A 15,204-nucleotide genomic window follows, 5' to 3' on the forward strand; every position below is an offset into this window, starting at 1 on the left:
CACGGCTAAGCTCCTTTTACAGTCACTAACCACACACATCTAATTTGCACGTATAAAACAAGCTTTCATTAAGCTGATAACCTTATACTAATGCCTATCTTAACACAGCATAAAGGCTACGGTATCAAACAAATAAATTCCACCATTAAAGTCGCTCATGTAACATCACAAAAAAAAAAGAAGAGAAGAATTACACGGATAGGTTCATTGCAACCATGATGAACCGTCAGAAACTGCAGAATGTGATTCTGGGGGAAATGGCAAATTGGCAATCCAACAAAAGGAAGCAAGAATTTTAGTAGTAGTGCACAAACTTTCTGTCCAATCACTCAACTTAGGAAGATGTCATGAAGCTTGTTCGAGGTTGCCAATTTGCCAGAGACCTGATGACCTGAATCTTCAAGGCTTCAAACTAATTAATGGCGTCCATTTCTAACAAGGGACGGTGAGATTGACCTGTCCATCCATGTTCATTAGCTACCATCCAAAGGACAGAAGGGAAACAAGAACGGACCTTTCACCTCTTGGGTCTTTTTGAAGACTTTGAAGGGAAAAAGAAAAACTAAAAAGAGAGAAGAGCTAACTGAAACTCTGAATCTTTGAAAGGATACAGAGGAGCAATTCCACTTTGCCTCCTGAGTTTTCTCAGGGTTGGCTCTTCCTCATCGCCATCTCTCCCTTTTCGTGATACTACACAGCTGCAGTTGCATGAGGAGGAGGAACTAGGTGAGGCTCCATCTGTAAATAAAAAAATAATAATAAAGAAGACATCAATTATGCACAATTATTAAAAGGGAAAGCAAGGAAGAAATGGAACGAGTGGCTATAAAAATCAGTTGACCTCACGCATAATTCCAGTTTAAATATGTTTTTTTTTGTAACGTTGATTTGGATCATGGGCTGAATGATGATGCAGTTTGAAGTTTTTTTTTTTAAATGTAGACCAATAATTTAAGTAGATTTGTTGAATACATAATTGTGCATGATTCTCGTAACGGTGACACTTGCATATTCAGTTCTCTTTTGGGGTGGGTAATTTGGGTAATAATTGTGTTTAGTATTGCAATTGGAGAGGCATGGATGATGTCTTGCTCTGACTTGCGTCGTGGAGCTAGTAGACTAATGAGTAGAAGCGACATAGATCAATCATTTTTGCTCCCACAATAGTAAGCCCAAGCGCACACGGTGGTTGAATAGAATGTTGTTTGCTAGTTTTTGCAAAAAAATAATTTGGTTTGGTATCAGAGAACATTTTGTTCTTTACATCAAGTCCAATTTTTTCACTGCTTAATTTTGGACCCGTGATTCACGCATTACAAATATGACTATATATGTTGTTCAAGGAAAAATCTAGTTACTGGTAAGCACTATTTTGCACTTCTGATTTCAGAGTTCATGTTTTGCAACAAAAAAATTCCACATGAACAAAAACTTGTACACCATACTAATATATTTACATTTGAGAAATCAATTATGTCGTTGCTCGACTAACCTTGATGACGCTGCGCAGCTTGCAGCTGCAAGCCCTGTAACAGTGCTCCGTGCCTTAGCAATGCCAACCGAACCAATTGAGATCCCCTGCAGTATATGCAGTACTACTCATTGATACGTGGATCCGAGGGGCTATGAGGTCCACATATCAATGATCAGCACTGCACATGCAACATTGCAAACGACCTGCATCCCAAACCAACTGAGATCCCCTGTCAACAAAATTAATCTGAACCGTGTACAGTAAGATCAATGTAAACTTCACAACTGATCGATTTGGATTAATGGAATCCCCATTCAAGCACAATCTAGCTAGATCCAACAGGTGTGTCATTGGATAGGACCACTATATATATGCCTATCATCTATCAGTGAGAAGGACAAGCATTACCAGCATGCGCATGAAAACAACACCCTTCTCAAAAAAAAAAAAGGAAAAAATAAAAGAGAAGAAAATAGCATGCATTTACTTGAACTCTTCATTGAGATGCATTGTCCCCATCCTTTTTAGCTCTTTGATGAGAATAACTTTTTCTTGTACCATCCTGTGCCTGTCACCCATGATCTGATCATATCAAAAGGGAAATGGATTGAACAATTGTCATGCATTAGCAGCAAACGCTGGCGAACGTTCAAAAGCAGCATGATAGGGTGACCACAATGAGTCTCCTCTCAAGATAAAAGAAGAGTATCCACATGCATCTATCTTGACATTATTGACTCCAAAATGTTAGGCATAACATGTGAAATGCCTTTTTTGTTTAATGTCAGTTACAATCGTAGTACAATAATGGAGTAATTGCACATTGTCAAATTAATAGTAGTAACTAAAAATTTGAGCTAGTGCTGGCTGAATTTCCAAGCAGTGTCATGGATTTAATTAGTCATTATTGCATCACAATTAGGAGTTTTTGAGCCCATGCGTTTCCTTAATTTGACCAAAACCAAAGGTGGCTGTTCGGACGAGGAGAGGGCTTTGTGTAGCCACTGTTTGGGAGGCTTGACCTTTGAGGTCATCCAATCAGACGCTGACATTTGTAATTGTAAGTGTTCCTTGATAAAACAGGGGAAAGTGTTGGGTACTGATGTTAGAAATTGTTTGGCCATATACTCCCTCCGTCCCATAAAAATTGCATTTCTAGCTCTAAGGTTTTGTCCCACAAAAATTTTATTTCTAGCCATGTGGGGCTCAACCAATTGATTCATATGTATAAGTTTCCTTCCATCCCACATAATTTGGGCTGCTAATGCTTGCAATTTTATTAAGTATACTAATTATATGGGTTAATTCTCTCAAACTTCCTTTTAATCATTTGTATATATAGAATGTGTGCATGCAGTGGATTCATTAAATAAGATTATTGTGGTCATTTTCCAATCCTACTATTTTGTCCTAAATTAGCTAGAAATGCAATTTTTATGGGACGGAGGTAGTAATTATTTATTATTCCCAGATAACATCGATCATATTTATTGTTTGAGACATAAATTTTTTACATATGAAAAACTTATATCAATAAATTTTACAGTCATGCATTTCCTTTTGAATTATACAAAATAATTAAGTAGTCTTTTGTTGACTTTGAAAAGTCTAAAATGGCTTCATTTCGTACCTAGACAAAAAAAAAATCCACAAAACAATCAATAGGTCCATACTCAAACTTCAAAAAATGGCATATCAAACTGTCCCCACCAGTTTCAACGAATAGAAAACAATGCAATATTCTCACATGAGTTGTAGGTACAAAGAAAGGGCACAATAATGACCATTTCAAACTGTCAGTTATATTTACCCCAAAGAACACAAGAAGTCCATCTCATCTTCCAAAGAAGGAAACGGGCCGTTGTTTTGGGTGCCATTTCGACCATTACGAAGATTAATTTTGGCTGCTTCAACTGCTCCAGCCAATCAACCATGCACATTACAGTGGTACTAAAAGCAAGTTTAATAGTATAGTCCACTACTAGCTCTAAATTATCTATAGCCAATGTAATAGTCAATTCATACAATATTTGCTTACTACACTATTAATATCTGGTCCCACCTGTCATACACACATTATGTTTGGAGTCCGTGCTGCAGCTGATTACAGATCTGTAGCCCGCTGCTTTTCCCTCTCTTTTTTTATCTGCTTAAAATATGTTTATAGCTGGTTTATAGCCTGCTACTGTACCTGCTCTAAGTAGTATACTCCATTCCAAAAACCAAAAAAATATAAAATACATTGCACAGAAATCCGCTCAAGAAGGCATGTAGTACCATCACCGTACTCACATTGATGTACTCTCAATATCCATCTGGCTGTTCCTGACAAGATAATCTTTGTAAGCATATGGTACGGACTTACGGATTTCCCAAACAAAATATATATTCCTCTCTATCCGTGACCTAACAATAACACAGCAAGAGACACCTAGCTAAATCCAAGCCCTGAAGCATCCCTCGATTGCTCCATCCAGACCGCCGAGATGGCTACAAATTTCGAGAGATTTTTTTGAATTTTTTCCTCGGATGGAAAAAACCAGCCGAATCTTCCCCGTTTTTGTACGGCCTCGCACGCGTATGGAACGGAATTTTGTCGTGAATAACCGTGAGGATAAGGTGAATGAACGGGGGTGTGCGATAGAAGGGAAGAAGGGTCGCTTTTTTTAGATCTCAAGTTGCATTCATCGCCGACCCTGTTCTGTCCTGAATTATTGTCCACAAAAGATTTTACTAATTTGCATGCCAAGGAGACTTTCTCTTCTATCTGCCCCTATATAAGTTTTTTTTATTTTATGTATTTTTCATATAAAAAAAGTGGATGCTGCTAGCAGCTAGGTGATGCTTCCGTCACCTGCAAATTGCTCGTTGAAACCGGCTTTATTCAAGTGAATTATTTGCCCATTATGTGCAGGGGATTAGAATAATGCTAGGGGATGGTAGTACAACGCTTGGTCGGCTCTTACCTCTTTGAGAGCAGCAGGGTTCAGTTTGACACTTGCAATTTTATATGTAAACCCCCAAGAAAAAAAGGTTTAGTGGAACAGATGGGAAATAGCTGAACTGAGGCAGCTAGGCCTGCACTGGAACATCCCCGATGAACTATTTAATTTCTTTTAAATCCAGCAACTACACAGATACAATCATGTCTTGTAGATAATACTTCTATCGAACGGTACGCAGGTGCCATTTGGGCGAAAATAAGATAGTACTTCTAGAGCCGGCCATTGTAAATTGAACAGGAACAACAAATTCAGCGTTAGTTCATATTAAAGCCAAATTTTATCACATGGATACTTTGTAAGAGCGAGTTTAATAGTATAGCCTGCTATTAGTTCCAATTCATCTATGGCCAATTTAATAGTCAATTCGTCATATAATAATTGCTTACTATACTATTAGTATATGGCTCCACCCATCATATATATATTTCGTCTTAGATTCCGTACTGCAGCTGACTATATATCTGTAGCCCGCAGCTCTTATCTCTCATATTTTATTTTATTAAAATATGCTTGAAGCTGGATAATAGTTTGCTATTGTACCTGCTCTAAGTCTCAAAATATTTCGACTCAGTCTTCTACAGACACTCCTATGGATAGAGTGTACGCGCGTGTTTATATGGGTAGGTGTACGTTCATACTGTGTTTGTAATTTAATCCACCATCGAGATCAGCTAGCTTCGTTCGTCCGTGAGCCGCACGATCCACATCCATCGGACGGTCCAGCTTGTAAAATGAATCTCACTACTGAACTCACTCCAGGCACAACACGGACGGTTCCCCACGGAGTTAAAAAACCACACACACACTGTACACACCCAAAGCCCGAAAACCCGTTATCTCTCCCGTGATGCGGCGTGGGGCCCACCACCACACACCACCCCAAGTGGCTGACATCCACAGCTCCGTGGGCCCGGGTCCCACGCCCTCCCTTTCCCCTCCCCCTCCAAGAGTCAAATCTCCACCTCCCCCCTACGCCCACGGCCCACCGACACGTGGGCCCCACGACCCAGCCAGCCAGAGTCCCAGAAATTAACGGGGGCACGCGAACAGAGAGGGGGCCCCGCGCGGCGAGGTGGGGCCCAGTGCGGGTAGCGGGGAGGCGCTATATAGAGCGCACCCATCCTCCCCCTTCCTCCCTCTCCTCTCCACTACTAATATCACCACCGCCGCGCCGGAGGTGGAAGACGGACGGGGTAGAGTTGGGGTCTCGCGGTGAGCCGATTCCTCTCTAGTGGTCGCGCCTGGTGTGTTCGCCGACGACGCCGGCGTCGCGTCAGCCATGGGTGGGCTCGAGGAGATCAAGAATGAGGCCGTTGATCTGGTGAGAAAATCACTCGCCGCCACCAGCTACCTACTACTTCTTCTTCTTCCTCGCTTCCTCCCTCTCGCGTGTTGGGTTGCTTAGGCTTTAGCTCTAGCTTTAGTTCTTACCATTTTTGACTGGCGATAGAAATAGTCTGAGAATTGAAAATTAATGATACCGGCTAGCTGGAGCTGAGTAGATTTCTGATACGCTTAATAAATGAAAAGGAAAATTTTCCATGTAAAGATGAGCACGGATCGTTCGTCGTCGGCGGCGGCCTTCACGTCACGCTCTCTTTCTCAACGCGGCTTTTCATAACAGAAAGGGCCAGTTGTCCATGGCCGCCTGCCATGTTCTTCTCTTATTCTTCTTCTCTCTCACCCTGTTCGCTCCTCTGTACTGTTTTGCTGCTGTCCCTCTCACCATCATCAATTTGTTCATCTGTCTCCGGCTCCTCCTTTTTTTGGTTGAAATGAAACTTTTTGAAAGATCCTGCTCACATGCGTGTTTAATCTGTCATGTAGGAGTACACTATACCACTATGGTCACTTCTCCACCAAACTGTAGTATAAAAAAAAATTGAATCTCAGATCTACGCGTAATTAAATGCCCACCTCCAGTTATTAGTATTACTCTTGCCTCTACTTTCTTTTTTTTTTAGTTCTTCATTTATACAAAGAAGCAGTGAACAAATATACTCAAATAGTTCTTCAGCTTCGCAAGTACTCCTACTCCATAAAACTATTTTTCAGCTTCACACGTAAAATTAAAATTATTCATGAGCTTCATACGAATTTGCATGTACGTAAAGTCAAAAGTCACTTGAGCACGGGCGCGAGCTAATCACGCAGCGGAGATTAGTGGCTAACCACCATAAAGGCAAGCTAAACACACAGTGGAATCCGTGCGTGCCTAGCTGAGCTGCGGCCTTTTTTTGGTTTGCTTTGTTTTTTTTTGTTCTTTTTTGTTGACCAAGCGGACAGCCCAATCCAAGAGCACAACGTATACCAGCCGCTGCTCGCTTATCTTTTTTTTTTTAAAAAAAATAAAAATAGATTAAAAATCAGTTTAATTTTGGGCTGGTTTTGTTCCCTTCGGCTCACGCGACGAGAAAACGAAACCGCATCTTCCCGGCACGCATCTCAAGGACGACACGAGGGGGGCCACGGGAAGTACGCGCGCCTCCTCTGACTGCCGCTGAGCCGTCTGATCTCCATCTGACGGCCGTACTTTCTCCAATCATTGGCCGGGCACTGCAACCCCCCTGTTGCCCCTTGGACTCTTCCTCCTCCGTGTGTTCCTAGTAGATCCTGACCGCTTGGCTGGTAGGCGCTGACGGCGTGGGCCCACACGCACCACCTGGGAGATATTTTATCTGTCAATGACAGGTCGGGCCCATCCACCAATAGTAATAGTTTTTTGATAAGGCTGTAAATTGTTCAACACGCGAATCTAATTATAGGTCGAATAACGAGATAGTGATAATTAAGGATTTATTGCTGGACTCGCATATCATAGACCCGACTGATAAATTCTTGATTGTCGCGTCTTACTCGAATAACTGGGTAACCCGAGTTCTTATTTTTCACTCTGTTGTTGCTGACTAGTGTGGTTGTGGCTTTTGTTGTTGTTGCAGGAGAACATACCGATCGAGGAGGTGTTCGAGCAGCTGAAATGTACGCGCGAGGGGCTCTCCTCCGAGGAGGGGAACCGGCGTATCGAGATGTTCGGCCCCAACAAGCTCGAGGAGAAGAAGGTGCGTGCTATGCTTTGTCAAAGCCTTTTGCATTCTCTTGTTGCGTGTGGTTTTCTTTCATTTCTGACGCGAATCGCTCATCTTTGTTGCGTCTTTTTGTTTGTGTGCTTGTGCAGGAGAGCAAGATACTCAAGTTCTTGGGGTTCATGTGGAACCCGCTGTCGTGGGTCATGGAGATGGCCGCCATCATGGCCATCGCGCTGGCCAACGGCGGCGGCAAGCCACCGGACTGGGAGGACTTCGTCGGTATCATTGTCCTGCTGGTTATCAACTCCACCATCTCCTTCATCGAAGAGAACAACGCCGGCAACGCCGCTGCTGCTCTCATGGCCAACCTTGCACCCAAGACCAAGGTGAGCTCAAGAAACACTGGATAGGAGTACTAACTAATGCACTTTGAACTGGAAACCGACCTTAATTATTCCGTTGTACCACACAAGGCTTTGATTTTTGTATTGACTAGTTGTCATAATAGTATTATACAGTAGTGGAAGGAAGAATCTCTATGTGCGTACTTTTCGGACGGGCACTTTCAATTAGAGTGCCTAGAAACTGAGCTCTGAATTGTCCAGTGGATGGGTGGGCATATATTCCATTATTGCAAGAAAATAAAGATAGGGACCCGCCTCTTGGACAGTACTGTTCATTTGGCGTAAATAATAGCCTAGGTGTTCTGCAATTGCGGCTAATTTGGATATTGTTAGCAAAACAACGTGGTCTAATTTTTCTGCTCTGGAGCTGGAAGTCAAGTTTCTGTCTTTCATACGTATGATAGATTGATAGGTCTATGATATCAGTAAGTATCCTCTTGGACATGAATTATTTCACCATCACAATTCTTTAACTGCTACGGAGCTCATCCTCACTTAGCTAGTCGTCCCTTTCATTGTATTTTTATTTAATAGGATAAGGGGAGAAAAATGTGGCAGCGCACGCACGCACATCGTTGTCATGTGGAATTTTTCTTTTTTCGTGCAACTTGTCAACTCAAATCAGCCGAAATGAAATGTGTTAGGTACTAGGATGTGGTCATGTAGCAGTTGGCACTTTGGAATAAGTTGCAATAATAGTGAACACTGATTACGTAATCTTGAATTTTTCTTTTAACCAAACTTGTTTGCTTATTCCAGGTGCTGAGGGATGGCCGATGGGGCGAGCAGGAGGCAGCAATCTTGGTTCCCGGTGACATTATCAGCATCAAGCTCGGTGACATCGTCCCTGCTGATGCTCGTCTCCTTGAGGGTGATCCCCTTAAGATTGACCAGTCTGCACTTACTGGGGAGTCCCTTCCAGTGACCAAGAACCCTGGTGATGAGGTCTTCTCTGGCTCGACCTGCAAGCAGGGTGAGATTGAGGCCGTGGTCATTGCCACTGGAGTGCACACCTTCTTCGGCAAGGCGGCGCATCTTGTTGACAGCACCAACCAAGTTGGTCACTTCCAGACGGTGCTCACTGCGATCGGGAACTTCTGTATCTGCTCGATTGCGGTTGGTATCGTGATCGAGATCATCGTTATGTTCCCGATCCAGCACCGCGCCTACCGTAGTGGCATTGAGAACCTGTTGGTCCTCTTGATCGGTGGTATCCCAATTGCCATGCCTACCGTGCTCTCGGTCACCATGGCCATTGGTTCCCACAAGTTGTCCCAGCAGGGTGCTATCACCAAGAGGATGACTGCCATCGAGGAGATGGCTGGCATGGATGTTCTGTGCAGTGACAAGACCGGAACCCTCACCCTTAACAAGTTGAGCGTCGACAAGAACCTCGTTGAAGTGTTCACTAAAGGTGTTGACAAGGACCATGTTTTGTTGCTGGCTGCAAGGGCATCTAGGACAGAAAACCAAGATGCCATCGATGCTGCCATGGTTGGTATGCTTGCTGATCCCAAGGAGGCAAGAGCCGGTATCAGGGAAGTGCACTTCTTGCCCTTCAACCCAGTTGACAAGAGGACTGCTCTAACATACATCGATGCCGATGGTAACTGGCACCGTGCCAGCAAGGGTGCTCCTGAGCAGGTGAGAAAGATTGACCCTTGTTTCACTTTTTTTTTTTTGCTAATTTCTTTACTTATAATACGTGACTGACATATTTTTGGTTGAAATTTGGACAGATCCTGACCCTGTGCAACTGCAAGGAGGATGTAAAGAGGAAGGTGCATGCTGTGATTGACAAGTATGCTGAGCGTGGGCTTCGTTCTCTTGCTGTTGCAAGACAGGTATGATGGCTGCCTTACTGAATGATCTATCACCTTTTTAGTGATTAGGGAACCATATTCTCATACCAATATGATATCGCAGGAAGTACCTGAGAAGTCGAAGGAGTCTGCTGGTGGACCATGGCAATTCGTTGGTCTGCTGCCCCTGTTTGATCCCCCGAGGCACGACAGTGCTGAAACTATCCGGAAGGCTCTCCATCTTGGTGTTAATGTTAAGATGATCACTGGTATGTACAAATATTATAAAAACAGAAAGCAGTATAATAGAATTTTGCAAGAGCTAATGGTTGGATTTTAATGTACATCAGGTGACCAGCTTGCTATTGGTAAGGAGACTGGTAGGAGGCTTGGAATGGGTACAAACATGTATCCTTCATCCGCATTGCTCGGACAAAACAAGGATGCTTCACTTGAGGCACTTCCCGTGGATGAGCTCATTGAGAAGGCTGATGGTTTTGCCGGAGTCTTCCCTGGTATGGCTTGGATCGATGCAGACTTACCTGCTTGTTTGCTTTCAATGTTTGCATTCCTCAATGTGTTTCTTGTTATGCAGAGCACAAATATGAGATCGTGAAGAGGTTGCAAGAGAAGAAGCACATCGTTGGTATGACCGGAGATGGTGTCAATGATGCCCCTGCTCTTAAGAAGGCCGACATTGGTATTGCTGTTGCTGATGCTACAGATGCCGCAAGAAGTGCTTCCGACATTGTGCTCACTGAGCCAGGTCTTAGTGTCATTATCAGCGCTGTCCTCACTAGCAGATGCATCTTCCAGAGGATGAAGAACTATACCGTAAGTTCTTCCTTTGCAAATAACTTGTGTTCTCTGTAAAACATATGATCACATCGCATTCTAACTTTGTATTATTTTGTCTCGTGTACATCAGATTTATGCAGTTTCCATCACCATCCGTATAGTGGTAAGTACCATTTCTTACATAAAAGATGGAATATAAGCTCTTTTCTCGATTTTCCAAACTCTAATATCAATTTTATTTTCCAGCTTGGATTTTTGCTTATTGCTCTGATCTGGAAATACGACTTCTCACCCTTCATGGTCCTTATCATTGCCATCCTGAATGACGGTATGCATTCCTATTGCCCAGATAAATTACTGATAACTATTCCCTCCATGTACATTCCTAGTGTAAGGATCAGTTCTCACGCAATATTTTTGCAGGTACTATCATGACGATCTCGAAGGACAGAGTTAAGCCTTCTCCCTTGCCAGACAGCTGGAAGCTGAAGGAAATCTTCGCTACCGGTATTGTGCTTGGAAGCTACCTTGCTCTGATGACCGTTATTTTCTTCTGGGCCATGCACAAGACAGACTTTTTCACGGTATGCTCTCACCTTACCCTATCTGTAGTCTGTCCACTACACTTCTCTCTCATTATGTATGCTTTTGCGTGAAGTTTTGTTCTCATTAAAGTGCTTTTGTTCAGGACAAATTCGGTGTCAGATCAATCAGGAACAGTGAACATGAGATGATGTCTGCACTGTACCTCCAAGTCAGTATTGTGAGTCAGGCCCTCATCTTCGTCACCCGTTCTCGCAGCTGGTCCTTCATCGAACGCCCTGGTCTTCTCTTGGTCACTGCATTCATGCTTGCACAACTGGTATGTACAAGACAGTAACTACTCAACAATCGAGCTACGTCATAACAACGTCACTGCAAATCATGCCTAATCCTAACCTTACTGTTTCTGTAGGTTGCGACATTCCTCGCTGTCTATGCCAACTGGGGCTTTGCCAGGATCAAGGGCATTGGCTGGGGCTGGGCTGGCGTTATCTGGCTTTACAGCATTGTGTTCTACTTCCCTCTTGACATCTTCAAGTTCTTCATCCGCTTTGTGCTGAGTGGAAGGGCCTGGGACAACCTCCTTGAGAACAAGGTACATATCCAGATCTTTCAGTTGTCAGAAATGTACATATATGGTTGTCTGCTCCATTTTTTTTTTCAGCTGGCTGATGATCCGAACCTTGTATTTGCAGATTGCATTCACCACCAAGAAGGATTACGGTAGGGAGGAGAGGGAGGCACAATGGGCCACCGCACAAAGAACACTTCACGGCCTTCAGCCACCGGAGGTCGCCTCCAACACGCTCTTCAACGACAAGAGCAGCTACCGCGAGCTCTCTGAGATCGCTGAGCAAGCCAAGAGACGAGCTGAGATCGCGAGGTACATTGCTCACTTCCAACACTGATAAAATCCATCAAGTGCCTAACCACTTATGTTAATTAATTAATTACTACTACATCAATGAGAAAATGTTGCTGAAAACTAAAACACTTGTTCTGGATCATAATCTTTCAGGCTGAGAGAGCTGAACACTCTCAAGGGCCACGTCGAATCGGTGGTGAAGCTGAAGGGGCTGGACATCGACACGATCCAGCAGAACTACACAGTGTGAGGAACCCCCTCGGCATTCAACGAGAGATCGTCATCAGCGCTGGAGCGGGAATTGCAAACGGCGCTCTGGTTAAAGGAAATTTTCGATGAATGATTGGAAGAACAAAAAACAAAAAACATGGCTGATCTGAACAGCCCTAGTTGTAAAGTGCTACCAAATATATGGTCCGGTTTCCCTCTTCTAGAGAGGTTTTACGTTCTAGTGGAGTACCGTACGTACGTGTTGGAGTACGACGACGTGTTGTGATCGTTTTTGGTCTTTTTTTTACTCTTTTCCCCCTAACTAGCGGTCTTCTTGCGGAATGCAAGATGGAGAAATAATGGATGAAAAATTTTCTGCCACGTTAATTCTCACTTTGGCAAATGGGTCTGCTTCAATTACTTCTTAATTACTCTGCAATGCCTTCCTCTCGTGAATGAATACTGACTGATCAATTGGTGTGTTGCGAGGTTGTGTATTCTACTTCCTTCATACACAATCATATTGTTTTTCCGTTGTTTCACAATACAAGATCGTGTATTGTGTTTTATATTTTAAGACGGAAGTAAAACTAAGATTCGAATCCTAAACCTAATGTGTTTCTTGTGGTGCATGCTCACTAACTCAAAAGAATTAGCCTCCTTTGGTTTGGAAGTTCTAAAGAAATTTTGCATGAATTGAACTAATTCATGTGAAAATCCTGTACAATCTTACGTTCCAAAGGAACCTAATATAACTTATCTCTTCCCTATTGTTTTCTTTTTTTTCTCTGTCCTAAAAAGAAACACTATTACAATTCTAGCAACGACCTTATGAGATTAGTACTCCTATAAAATTAATTGGGTGCTCGGATTACAAGTACTCCCCACCTTACTAGTACTATACTCTCTATAAGCTACTCCCTCCATCTTATAATGTACTACGTCTAGTACCAGATTGAATATATTCTAGTATTATAAATTTAAACATGAGGCATGTCCAAATTTGTAATATAGACTATCCAGATTCGTAATATTAGGATGTGTCTCATCCAAAACTAGGTTGTTATTTTATAGGGACAGAGGGAGTAGCATTGCACTCGGCATGGCAAATTTTAATGCTAGAAATGCAATTTTTTGTACACAAAGGTAGTATCGAATACACAAGGAATTTGAAGAAACCCCTGTAGCACAGCTCCAGCTGAGAACATAATGTGAATATGGAAAATAGTAAATAGTTAGGTGTTAATAGAAACCGACTACCCTATTGTTAGGCTTATGCTTATAAACCAAAATTATTTTTTGAAATCTAATTTTAAAGTTGATGTTGTGATTTTTTTTTATCATAGTTTATTTTGTAGTACTTATTTTTGAATTGCTAAGGATACAAATATAAAATTTTTATTTATAAATTATTTTTTATTTATTAATAAGCCATACGAATATGAAATGATGGGCTCTGAATAGGGGGATACTAACTGGCTAGGTGTTATATGTTCAAGCCACAAATAAAGCGGCATCCACATGGGTTGTAAAGGAGAAGCTTCATTGGTGTAGTATACAATAAGCAAAGATGCCTTGAGGTGCATCAATTATATTGGAGGATATTCTACACTCCAAGACTCGTCAATTATATTGGGAGGATTCTGCACTCCAGACTCGGACAATACCTACTCCGAAGTCCTAACCATGTGGAGGAGATGAGGCGAATACAGTACGCTGGCTATAAAAATCGGAAAAAGAAATATGCCTAGCACTCACTGGTCACTACTGCTATATCTTTCCTGTAGAAAAAAGGGTAGCAGACCGAACCGTCTGCAGATGTAGCCGATACCCACCACAGATGAGCATGAGCCAGAGAACGGAATCTCTATCGTTTTATCATTATCATCATCGTGTACTACTCCATAAAAGAAGATATAGTGGAATTCGGTTCGTACTTCGCCTACAATTCCCCTTCAAAAAAATCGCCTCCCTTTTTTCCTTTCCACAACCCAAAGAAAGATGCTCATGTTGTTGGCAGTGCGTCCGTACGCCAAGCCGGCGCCGGCTGAGGCCTCACCATTTCGTTTACAACCAAATTTTAAATTTTAAATTTAAAACTGATTTTAAGAGGCTTTTAAAGTTTTAGCTTTTGATTTTAAGTCGCTAAGAACAAGTATATAAAAGTTTTATTTATAAATTAAATATACCATTCTGTTTATTTAGGCGAATAAACGAAACGATGGTTCCGTGAAACGCCGCATCCACCCACCCATCCGAGCAGAGGATTTACCGCTGCAATTCCCAGCAAAACACCGCGGCGACGAGGCGGGGTGCGTGTGGCGCGTCCCGTCACGTTGCCATCCCGCCCGCGACCCATCCAACCGACACGCATTTTGCTCCGCCTCCGCGCCACCCATAGTGCGCGTCGCCGCTTGCCCTTGGGTCCCATCCCGATCTCCGCCACTGCCACGAGAAGGAGAAAAAAAAGCGCCCGTACGTCCTCCGCTGCTCCAAATCAAACCGGCGGCCGCACGCGCTTGTCTGATGTCCCTTCCCTTCCCCGTAAAAATCACCACGCATCACGCGGAAGATAGATATATGGATTGGCAGCAAGATTGTTCCCTTTCCTTCGCGTTTTATGCAGCGAGCCGAGCGATCGCTCTCCGTCGCTCGCCGCCACGGCAGAAAACGGCGACCGGTGCTTCCATCGATCGATCGGCTCTCCCGTCACTGCACGCACGCCTAAATCTCACAGTATCACCGATCGACTGACTTTACAGGTTCGCGTCGTTTTCCGGGGGTCCTGGAACGTGTTTAGCAGCTACGGTGACAGTTACGGCGCCCAAGTGTCGTTTGCTCCTGGAACATCCGGTGAAATTAAAATCAACAAACCCAAACAGTATCAGCAGTACTAGTAACTGTGCTACTATAGTGCTAAAAGTGATGGTTTAGGAATTGTTTACTGGAGCTCGTGAGCCAGCCAACCAGCTCGACCGTGCACCTTTTCTCTGCAAAAGCGTCGTCGTTGTTGTTGTTGTCATGGACGGCCTAAATGCGTGATACGATTTAGCATTATTACGATCCAGACTGATTTG

At 43.1% G+C, this 15,204-nt stretch overlaps 1 protein-coding gene across 1 annotated transcript; it reads left to right on the top strand.

Annotated features, from left to right (window-relative positions):
- The first annotated feature begins 5,607 nt into the window (after window positions 1-5,607).
- LOC127772080 (plasma membrane ATPase) lies at window positions 5,608-12,508 on the top strand. Its single transcript, XM_052298066.1, has 15 exons — window positions 5,608-5,800; window positions 7,419-7,538; window positions 7,655-7,891; window positions 8,669-9,553; window positions 9,649-9,753; window positions 9,836-9,980; window positions 10,062-10,226; window positions 10,307-10,545; window positions 10,640-10,672; window positions 10,756-10,837; window positions 10,933-11,093; window positions 11,198-11,371; window positions 11,465-11,647; window positions 11,748-11,935; window positions 12,071-12,508. The coding sequence occupies exons 1-15, from the start codon at window positions 5,759-5,761 to the stop codon at window positions 12,165-12,167; spliced, it is 2,856 nt and encodes a 951-aa protein (XP_052154026.1). The 5' UTR covers window positions 5,608-5,758; the 3' UTR covers window positions 12,168-12,508.
- Window positions 12,509-15,204: the final 2,696 nt, after the last annotated feature.

This window comes from Oryza glaberrima, chromosome 4, assembly GCF_000147395.1.
Source record: "Oryza glaberrima chromosome 4, OglaRS2, whole genome shotgun sequence".
Taxonomy (NCBI): domain Eukaryota; kingdom Viridiplantae; phylum Streptophyta; class Magnoliopsida; order Poales; family Poaceae; genus Oryza; species Oryza glaberrima.